The sequence below is a fragment of the Pararge aegeria genome, chromosome 26 (genome assembly GCF_905163445.1).
Source record: "Pararge aegeria chromosome 26, ilParAegt1.1, whole genome shotgun sequence".
In the NCBI taxonomy this organism is placed as follows: Eukaryota; Metazoa; Arthropoda; class Insecta; order Lepidoptera; family Nymphalidae; genus Pararge; species Pararge aegeria.
In genome coordinates, this window is record NC_053205.1 from 1,903,465 (window position 1) to 1,915,604 (window position 12,140).

The 12,140-nt window shown below is 35.6% G+C and overlaps 1 protein-coding gene across 1 annotated transcript; it reads left to right on the forward strand.

Annotated features, from left to right (window-relative positions):
• Positions 1-2,206: 2,206 nt before the first annotated feature.
• LOC120634991 (zinc finger protein 271-like) lies at positions 2,207-11,752 on the forward strand. Its single transcript, XM_039905898.1, has 6 exons — positions 2,207-2,335; positions 3,515-4,173; positions 5,347-5,441; positions 7,080-7,117; positions 8,558-9,685; positions 10,691-11,752. The coding sequence occupies exons 2-6, from the start codon at positions 3,622-3,624 to the stop codon at positions 11,422-11,424; spliced, it is 2,547 nt and encodes an 848-aa protein (XP_039761832.1). The 5' UTR covers positions 2,207-2,335; positions 3,515-3,621; the 3' UTR covers positions 11,425-11,752.
• Positions 11,753-12,140: the final 388 nt, after the last annotated feature.

A 12,140-nucleotide genomic window follows, 5' to 3' on the forward strand; every position in this document is an offset into this window, starting at 1 on the left:
TAATAGTACTTAGTGCTAGGGTGCAAGGGCGGCCTTATCACTAAAAGTTATCTTTTAAAGGCAACCTGAGCGTACGAAGCCGATAAAATAAATAAATAAATATTTTACGACAATACACAAATCGCCACCTAGCCCCAAAGTAAGCATAGCTTGTGTTACGGGTACTAAGATGACTGATGAATATGTTTATGAAAAATATACATAAATACTTAGAATATACATATAATCACCCAGACACTGAAAAACATTCATGCTCATCACACAAAAATTTTCCAGTTGTGGGAATCTAACCCACGGCCTTGGGCTCAGAAAGTAGGGTCTCCGCAAACTGCGCCAATCGGCCGTCAAAACACAATGGAAAAAAGTGGAAAGTGGGTGGTGCATAAAGGATGTTACAAAAAAATAAAATAAACTTACATGAAAATACATACTACATTTACATATTAACTACAAAAATACCGATATACATTTATATATACTATAATAGATATTTATGCTACTATAAACTAACATAATACTCAATTACACAGATTAGTAATAATTTTTTAAGCGATGTATAGGTGAATAGATTCGGAATGACGTATTACCCAGGGAAGCGAGTTCCACAGTGTTACAGCTGTAACGGTGAATGACTCATTATAGCCCTGAGAGCGAGATAAGGGAATCTCAAGCTTGTTATCATTCGCCGACCGCAGACGTATAAGATGCTGAGTGAAGGAAAAACGAGAGAGATAGGACTATAGAGAAGAGAATAAAGTAGAGTAAGCACATGCATACTTCGCTTATCACTAACAGTTACCCACTTGAGTTGCTGACTAAGTTTAAGATGATTGTTTTTCCGCTATCCTTCTTTTTTTTCGCTACAAGATAGACCTTGACTGTAATCTGTGATGGTAAGTGATGATGCAGGCTATGGTGGTAGCGGGCTAACCCGTTTTTATCGTATCTTTATCGTTCTGAAACGCTAAATGGCTCAGCGGAACGTCTTTATCTTTATTTATTTATTTATTTATTTATTTATTTATTTATTTATTTATTTATTTATTTATTTATTTATTAGTAATCCAACAGCGTTACAAACAATTTTTGTTAAGGGTTTATCTTATTAGTAAAATAAGGCCAAATCTAGATTACATAATATATAAAGCAATAGGTACAAGTACAAAATATACAAAATAATCACTTACGATATTCACAACAGCATGAATGAGTGTGAGTGGGTGTGAGTGTGCGTAAGTGTGTGCGTGTGTTCGTAAGTGTGCAAAAATGAATGATTTCACATCATTTATTATCTCTCGCGATGCAGTTTAGTTATTTCATTCTTCAATTGTGTTTTCGATAAATGAAATATATCAAGTTTTGAATAAAATTTATTATAGTTTCTTGCCAGACGCAATATTATAGAATTCTGAGCATAGTTTATTATAGCATTCTGAGGATAGTAACTAGGCCACAGCCGAATTCAATTCAGACATTTTGAATTTCTAAATTGTCTCTGCCAGACGGACCGAACCCAGGGCTCATGTCTGTGCTACTACTACTTCATATTTTTTATTATATTTACACACTGCCTTTCGGACTTTTTTATTGGTAATAATGAGTACTTCATACCTACATGTAGGACCACTGTAGAACATTCATTTTGTGTTATAAATAATGTGAAACATTATTGCGTTGTCATGTAAATAGTATAAAATTACAAAGAAAATTGTTACGTCAACTTATCTAAATCCCTTTTTTATAGGTAGGTTTTAATGTTTCGTTAAATATATATCCGTTTCAATATATCCATTTTGCGTACAGTTTTTACATTGAATATCGGATACTCTTTTTGTAGGTTTTTTGGAAAAAGTTTTCGTTTCCGTAGTACGTATTGGAGGTCAGTGGTTTTTGTAGTATACAAAGTTCCTTCGTTTTTCTTAACGTCAAAGGTTGTCTGGAAGAGATCGCTTTAGTGATAAGACCGCCTTTGCACGCTCTATTTCCTATTTTAAGTTTCTTCTGAATATGTGTTTACTTTGTATAAAATGTGTGTGTACAATAAAGATTTCAAACAAACAAACAAAGAGTATACTCCCCACATATTTCTTCTTAAGTTGTGTTTGTATCCCCCTTTTTAAAATACTTAAAAAACAATGAGGATAATCTGTATCTGTGTATAGTCTCTATATAATCTGTGGCTTTATTTACTAGATTTGAGCTGTTGTTTGTATTTTGATATAAATAAAAATCTTATGCTGTTTTATTTTAATGCGAATTGTGTGAAACTAAAACTCATGAAACTTGTAACTCGACACTCCCTCCCATGAGTGAATCAAAATAATTAATTCGAGAGGTAAGTCATCTTAGTTTGGACCGGTCATAGCTTGGACCGGTTTCCTTCCTAAGAGAGGGAAGTCGTTAAAACTCTTAACATCATTAGCAGCCTAATAATCACATCCCGTGCCTCATAAGCACTATAAGTAAACCGTCAGCTCCAAATGTAATAATGTTATAAGCCCTAAGTCAATGATTTTTCCTATGAGACCCCTCCCCCATAGAAAAAAGGCCTAGAGTTGGGTTTAGAATCGATACAGACCAGTATCAGCCCATTACCGGCTCACTAAAGGGCACGGGTCTCCTCCGAGCGCATTGGTGGACTTCACACGCCTTTGAGAACGTTATGGTGATCTTTCAGGCATGCAGGTTTCCTCACGATGTTTTCCTAAAACTCATATAGCTTAGAAAATATAGAGGTGCGTGCTGGGATTCGAACTCTGCCCCCCGGTCCTTTTTTATTTGTAAGGTCGTCTTTGCCAATAGTCCTTCATTGGGCGCTTTGTTTTGGAAGCGGTATCCCATTTCTGTAGTTTATGTTTTAGGGTGAATTGTACATGATCTGCGCTCCACTGTGCGCAAAAAAATGTATGCGGACTTCTGATGATTAGTCCAAGACCTAGTTTGAGCGGTCTTACTAATTGTTTTATTAAAAACTTAAACAATTCATTCAAAGGTCAGGAATAGTTACGAAAGGTCACAAAGCTCTTTTTGGGGGTAGAATGTAGGCAGCTGGGCTTAAGGTCCCAGTGTCATCCCAAATCTCCAGTACAAGATATAAAAACTTTATGGTAGGCTTGTTATAACTCTTGCAATGCCTATCCTTATGTTTTTTATAACCTGTACTGGAGTTTTTTTTAATTTTGTATCTTCTGCCCGCTTACTGCATATCCTGTATGTATGCCATTGAGTGTCAAGTTAACCAATGTGTAGTGTTTGCAGCTAGAAATATTTATTTAATGAACAATATACATTTTTATGTTAACATAATAATAACATTTATTATGGCTTAACAAAAACCCAATAGGGTTTATTTAGTAATATTATAGTGGCAATACTGGTTGCAGCCAGGAATACCAACAACACTAACACTTGTAGTGGTTGGGATTTGTTTCACATCCTCAGTGTATACAATGTCTCTCCCTCACAAAAAGAATAGGTTATTAATTTAGGCTATTAAATTGCTATATTATTCCAGTGCGGATGATAAAAAAGTGAAAATTCCATAAAAAAAAGTAAATCCGGATACAAATGCTGTAGCATCAACTATCCAACCAATCATGTAAATAACTTCCCAGATACAAAATGGAGGTCAACAAAAACTTTCTACCAAAAGACAGTTTGAATCTACATAATACAGCAAGCAGCCAAGATTTTGCCACAAGTTCTCATAAACAAGAGCATGGTACAGATTATAGACTGATTAAACGAGAACCTTCACTTGAAAATGAAAATTGCAGTGAATCTTTGTTTAATAATGCAGAAGTAGATGCGATAAAGGAAAATGGTTTATCTCAAGATTTTGGTTCAGTAAATGCATATGACTTTTTATCCATTGACGATAAATCCATCGTCAAAGATGAAATATCAGACATTGAATCAATGGACAACCCAAATGAAGTTTCTATTGAAACACACACACCTTGTAAAGTTATTAAAACAGAACCTCCACTAGAAAAAAGCATTGAAACTTGGCAAAATGATTCAGATAAAATTAATATTGTAGTGGAAAATATTTATGATCTGAAAACAGTACAAAATTATTCTGAAAAAAAAGATTTTACTGTCAAAATCAAAAATGAGATGTTATATGATGAACCAATGACAAATTCAGCAAATCCAGACGAAGATGTTGAGGTAACTATTTCTAATTTTCTTATTTAACTACTACATCTATATATATATATATATATATATACAATATAATAATAGTGTCTAATAGTATAAAATAGGAGTGTCTGTTTGTAATATGGAAATAACCGTTTTTACTACATGTATATCAATATATAAAATTCAAAATTCAAAATTCAAAATTCATTTATTTCAAGTAGGCCTAATACAAGCACTTTTGAAACGTCAAGTCTGTCCGTGTGTAGTGACTCTACCACCGGTTCGGAAGGCAGATTCTACCGAGAAGAAGCTGGCAAGAAACTCCATATATGTTACATACACCAAAATAACATTATTTTAAAATTTTGGCTGTCTGTCCGACTGTCTGTTTGTTCCAGCTAATCTCTGAAATGGCTGCACCGATTTTGATGGGACTTTTATTGGCACGTAGCTAATGTAATAAGGAGTAGCTACGTTTATTTCAGAAAAATTGTTTTATATCATAGTGGGATTACAAAAATTAAGGACACCTAAACATAACTGATTGGAAAAGTTCTATTTAAAAACTACACCCGATTTTTTTTTTACAATAGTATACAACTTATGCTTTAAAACTAAAATAATCCAGCTTTCTGAATCCAAGGCTGTGGGTTCGATTCCCACAACTGGAAATTGTTGTGAAGAACATTAATGTTTTTCAGTGTCTGCAGGGCTAGCACGGGCAGGAGACAAAAATTACATCCCCCGTTTATACATCCCCTGACAAGGAATATAATTAAAGTATCCACCTGCCAAATCACGGGAACAAGGAATATAAGAAGTTTACCCCCTTTTATTATTAAACATATATTCTTTTAATATTATTTCCACTTGTACGCCAGTGCTCTGAGAGTTGATAAAGCTGTGGGAGAAGATAATTTTTTATCTGTATTTTATAAGTATGTTATTCATAAAATTATTCATCAGTGATCTTAGTACTCATAACACAAGCTACGCTTGCTTACTTTGGGCTAATGGCAATGTGTGTATTGTCGTAGTATATTTATTTATTTAAAAGCGGACGAAGTCGCGGGCAACGGCTAGTCTACAATACAATACCTCTCTAAATTATTAAATAAATACATACTAATAAAAACTGCTTGTCTCAACCCGCAAATTTTGATATTATTGGATTGAACATTAAGAGTTTTGGTTTTACAGAATTGCAATGGATTGAAAACCTGTATAGTCAAGAGTGAGCCGGAATATCCTCAAGACACTGCGTATTGTGATAATTTACTAATCCCTTATTATGTGTAAGTACATCATTTGGAAATTGTATTCAATTTTTCAATAAAATACCAGTTGATATCTTGGAAATGTCTTTGAAATAGTTCAAAAGTCAAAGTCCTATTATAGTATTAAGGACTACGTCAACGATAGAAATGCTTGGGTGTAAATTATTGCTCTAACCATGTTGCTTCTTTAATAGTTTTTAAATGACAATGTGAGATGGTGATAACGAAAAAAAAAAAATAACAACCGGCTAAGTTTGTTGTGGGCTTCTTCTTAGACCAGGGCGCGTTTGGAACCCTCGTGGCTTAAGTTTTAAGTTGACGAATTTATTTATCGCCATCAACACACTCCTATGTCATATTTTACATGTAATGTACGCATCAAAAGTGCCATCTATGTGCCTATTTGAATAGAGATATTTGACTTTGACTTTGACTTTGATGTTTATAGGGATAGCACTTTTCTGCTGGGAGGTTTAGACTGTACTAGTTACCACACCCCTTTTTTTTTTTTTTTATTTCTTTTATAGCTTGTATCTTGATTGCTCGGCAATCTGTCTTGAGACATTGGGCCGTTCGTTTGTGGGTTCAGTTATTTTTTTTTTTTCTGTCTGCCTTATTATCCATCCATTTAATGAGAACACACAGATTATGGAGGGTAGAGGTAAGGAGAGTCATCTTATATGGGAGAAAAGTTGAAAAAGTGTCCAGTGTATGCGCTAAATAACAGTTCAAAAATCCTCCACAATGGCGCTGGTGGATGCACAGGGTATGGTATGAATGTAGCAATCGTAGATGAATAGAAGTATGCCGAGTTAAAAAATTTAATGTCATTATCGACTAAAGTAGTTAATTATTGAGGATTTCAACAAGTTACGTTGTACAAAATATTGTGGTAAATATAACCTTACAGATTTATTATAACCAAACGTGCGTTTAGAGTGATTTTATTTCGTAAACAGTAAATAGTACGGTATTTATATTTGGCGCTTCTTTTAAGAGTTACCCTGATGCAAATGTGGCGCCATCCTAATTTAATACATTTTGACGACACTTTTTCATATACACAGATGACTCTCCTTACCTCTACCCTCCATAACACAGATAGAGAGAGCTATGCTAGGAGTATCTCTACGTGATCAAATCAAAAATGAGGAGATACGCAGAAGAACCAGAGTTAGCGACTTAGCTCAGCGAGTCGCAATGCTGAAGTGGAAATCGGCGGGGCACATAGCTCGGAGAACCGATGGACGTCAGGGTTCGAAGGTGCTGGACTGGTGACCCAGCACCGGTAAACGCAGCGTTGGTCGACCCACAACGAGGTGGACAGACGAGATCAAACGAGTCGCTGGGAGCCGCTGGAAACAAGCGGTCCTGATGATCCGTGATGTTGCTGATTATATTTTGACAGCCGATTGGCGCAGTTTGCAGCGACCCTGCTTTCTGAGCCCAAGGCCGTGGGTTCGATTCCCACCACTGGAAAAGGTTTGTGTTATGAGCATGAATGTTTTTTGAGCTGGGTTTTTATATTATTATTCTAATTATTTATGTATATTATTCATTAAAATATTCATCAGTCATCTTAGTTCCCATAACAGAAGTTACGCCTACTTTGGCGCTAGATGGCGATTGTCGTAGTATATATTTATTTATTTTCAGGCGGCGTAACCAGATGCAGGCCACTGCAGATCCATTCGGTAGATATCTTATAACATTTTAATTCTTTCCTATTATAGTATAAAGGACTACGTAATCGATAAAAAAGCTTGGGTGTGCATTATTGCTCTAACCAGGTTGCTCTTCTAATAAATTAAAATGACATTGTGAGATGGTGATAACAAAAAAAAAACACCCGGCTAAGTTTGTCGTGGGCTTCTTCTTAGACCAGGACGCGTTTGGAACCCTCGTAGCTTTAGTTTTAAGTTTACAAATATGGTTGTCGCCAACATCTTACTACCGCGTAATTCTCATGTACGCATCAAAAGTGCCACCTATGGGCCTTTAATAAAGATATTTTTGACTTTGACATTTTTCTTATTAAATGTATGGAGGGTAGAGGTAAGGAGAGTCATCTTATATGGGAGAAAAGTTGAAAAAGTGTCCAGTTGTATGCGCTAAATAACAGTTCAAAAATCCTCCACAATGGCGCTGGTGGATGCACAGGGTATGGTATGAATGTAGCAATCGTAGATGAATTGAAGTATGCCGAGTTAAAAAATTTAATGTCATTATCGACTAAAGTAGTTAATTATTGAGAATTTCAACAACTTACGTTGTACAAAATATTGTGGTAAATATAACCTTACTTCCTTGTTTATTTTTCAAGCCTACTCTAACAATATTTATATTTGGCGCTTTTTCATATACACAGATGATCCTCCTTACCTCTACCCTCCATAATTAAATGGGTCTTATAAAATCAAAACTGATAATCTGCAATCGGAATGAAATAAAGAAAATTCAACAAAAAAATCATTTACTGTATTTTGTGTGTACTAAAAATAGTACTACACTATTAGTTTTATCTATATATATAAAAATGTTATGTTGATTTGTGTTCGCTTCAAAAACTCAAAAAGTTCTGCACCGAATGAGCTGAAATTTTAGCATGATTTATAATCCGCGTCAAGGATTGTTTTTATCTATTTTTTGCATCAGTCACATATCAGCGACCGCGAAACTACAGTTTTTTTTAACGATTTTTGTACCAGTGACCGAAAGCGAGAAAAACACGCGCTGCCATATAATAAATAAATAAATATACTCAGTTGTTTAATTCAAAGTTAATTATTGGCAGTGTACAAAAAAGACTAAGCAATATTGATAAAATTATACTGACTACTTCCACTGGTAAAGAACTAAATGTAGCATAAAAGTGGTATAAAAACTAAAATAATTTAACTTTTTGTAGTATCCTTAACAATCCAAAAGTTCGTTTCCCTCTGCAACATTTTGGAAAAATTATCGATGTTTTTTTCATAACAGAATTATTTCAAAAACACTTGGCTAATTTTAAGACAAAATCTTTAACTATTTTGTATAAAAATTGTTTGCCATGCGATTCCCTCAACAACTCAACCTGGGTGTAATGGAGTATCTATCTTTCACTTTAGTAAAAAACTATAATATTGTTTCAGACCCGCCATCATCCAAGAAACTCAGGACAAGTTCACTAACTAATGACAAAATAGTTGAAGTTAATTGCGACATGACACACACAGACAGTGTTCAACCGAATAAAGGAATTAAAAAATCTTCCATCAAACAAAATAATGATACAAAACCTTGTGGCCCGGATGACATAGAAAAACATAGACAGATATTAGAACCGGAACTATCCTGTGAAGCTTGCAGTTATAAGACCTGGAATAAAGAATACATGGTACTTCACAAACTCACACACAAAAAGGAAAAAAATATATATATATTTCCTTGCATTATATGCGATTATATAACAAAAGATAAACAGATTTTAACAAAACATCTGATAGAACATAACGGAAAGATGCCTTTCAGATGCGTTGCATGTGAATTCAAATGCAACACGCCGAGTAGCTTGCTGAAACACAATAGCAGTAAACACCCCAAAGTCACAAAACCATTTTCATGCAACGTATGTGAATACAAAGCAGCGAATAACAGTGCTATAGTAAGGCACACTAGAATACACACGGGCGAGAAACCATTTTCATGTAAACAGTGTCCATACAAATGCACTGATAGTAGTTCGTTGACCTTCCACACGATGCAGCACACGGGTGAGAAGCCGTTTTCCTGCAACCTGTGCCCGTACAGAAGTAAATGTAACAGTACTTTGATCAGCCACATGCGAAGACACACAGGTGAGAGACCATTCGAATGCAAGGGATGCGGGTACAAATTCACGAATCAGAGCGACTTGATGCAGCATGTCAAAATCAATACGGGGCCGGAACTATTCAAATGCAGTGTCTGCGAGTTCAGTTCTCCAATAAAGTGCGCGTTGGTAAAACATGTGCGGACACACACTGGACAAAATACATTGACATGTGAACTTTGTATGTACAAATGTACTGAAAAACAGATTCTAGTGAGCCACATGAGGACCCATGCGGGCGACAGCCAGTATTCTTGTACCAACTGTGACTTTATGTGCTTGCGGAAATGCGATTTGCTGATGCACATGAGAACTCATACCGAAGAGAAACCGTTCTCGTGCGCGCAATGTGACTACAAGTGTAGGGGTCGCAGGACTCTGGGCAACCATGTCAGGAAAACTCATATCGGTAATAACATTTTTTTTATTTCACAAAAAGTTAGCCCTTGACTGAAATCTCACATGCTGGTAAGAAATTATGCAGTCTAAGATTGTAATGGGCTTATATGTATAAAGGATTACGTAAACGATAAAATAGCTTGGGTGTGAACAATTGCTCTAACCAGGTTGCTCTTCTAACAATTTTAAATGACAATGTGAGATGGTGATAACAAAACGAACACCCGCCTAAGTTTGTTGTGGGCTTCTTCTCAGACTAGGGCACGTTTGGAACCCTCGCAGCTTTAGTTTTCAGTTTACGAATGTAGTTGTCGCCATCACTACTCACTGCTATGTACACATTTTGTATATAATCAACGCATCAAAAGTGCCATCTATGTGCATATTTGTATAAAAAAATATTCGACTTTCGTAACTTTGACTATGTTAAATGGACTTCGGCAGTTACATTAAATCCGAATTAGGGACCGATTTGGGAATCGGTTTCTACGCGACATTGTACGCTAATTCGCTTAGCGGCAGCGGCAGCGTGTTTGTCGGTAGTGTGGTTAACTAGTCCCGGCCGAAGCCCACCGGACCAGACCAGAGAAAATTCAAAAATTATGAATCCCGATACTGCCCTTACCAGGGACCCGGGATTTTCCACTTAAAACTACAGCGTTAACCGCCGAAGAGGTTGTCAATGAAAGGCATGAAATTCAACATTGGCGTTTTTTGGCCAAATATTTTATTTATTTTATTTTTATTTATACACTTTATTTGTACACTACAAATAGTAAAAAAAAAACAATGGACACAACAAAAATAAACTTAAAAAGTAGGATACAAAGGGCGGCCTTATCGCTTAGTAGCGATCTCTTCCAGGCAACCTTAGGATTAGGAAAACAAATATTGCTGTTTGTAAGTCTACAAAAAATAAAAATTCAAAAATTCTTTATTCAGCTGCCATGTGATGCCCTCTTATAAACTTGGCCTGTAGGTATAGGTCGATTTAAGAGTCTATTATTTTTTCCAGAGCCTTCATCCAAGAAAATCAGGATAAGAAGAAACTGTTCACTAACAACTGAGAATGCGGTTAATGTTCACTCTGTCATAACACAAACACACAGTAACAAAGACAAACTCATAAACACATCAACTGAAAACAATCAAAAACCGAAAGAAAGGACAATGATAAAAAAATATTTGAAAACTTCCATCGAACAAAATGATACAAAACCTTGTAGAGATGATAGCATAGAAAAACATAAAGAGATATTAGAACCGGAATTATCCTGTGAGATTTGTAGTTATAGGACTTGGAATAAAAACTACATGGAACTCCACACACAGATACACCTTAATAAAGAAGAAAACAATGTTTTCTCTTGCATCATATGCGATTATGTCACAAAAGATAAACAGATATTCCTGGAACATTTAATAGAGCATAACGGGAAGTTGCCATTCAGATGTATAGCATGTGATTTCAAGTGCAACGCACCGAGTGCATTGCTGAAACACAATAGCAGTACGCATCCCGAAGTGACAAAACCATTTTCATGCAACGTATGCGAATACAAATCATTGAATAACAGCGCTATAATACGGCACACCAGAATACACACTGGCGAAAAACCCTTCGCATGTCAACAGTGTTCATATAGGTGTACTGATAGTACTTCGTTAACTTATCACATGAAACAACACACTAGTGAGAAAACGTGTAGTAGTAACCCAAAATCGATTCTAGTAAAGAATAATAACTGATATGGGTGATAGCCCGTAGCGTTGGTACAGGATTTGCTCGCTCGCATTCGGGTAATCATCGAGTTCTGTATAGTCAAAGTAAAATAGACCTAATGTCACTCGGTTTAGCGTCGCAAATTCCATAGTTCTGATTTTTGTTTCACATACTTTCTGTCAAAAGCCCCAGCTAGAATTTGTAAGCGAATTTGAGTTCTAATACAACGGAAATAAGTAAAAATTACTCCGATGTTGAAGTTTTTCCTATGGAGGGTAGAGGTAAGGAGAGTCATCTGTGTATATGAAAAAGTGTCGTCAAAATGTATTAAATTAGGATGGCGCCACATTTGCATCAGGGTAACTCTTAAAAGAAGCGCCATTCGCCAAATATAAATATTGTTAGAGTAGGCTTGAAAAATAAACAAGCAAGTATGGAGATACAAGGAAGTAAGGTTATATTTACCACAATATTTTGTACAACGTAAGTTGTTGAAATTCTCAATAATTAACTACTTTAGTCGATAATGACATTAAAGTTTTTAACTCGGCATACTTCAATTCATCTACGATTGCTACATTCATACCATACCCTGTGCATCCACCAGCGCCATTGTGGAGGATTTTTGAACTGTTATTTAGCGCATACAACTGGACACTTTTTCAACTTTTCTCCCATATAAGATGACTCTCCTTACCTCTACCCTCCATAGTTTTTCCGTACACGATACGAGTAAGTGAAT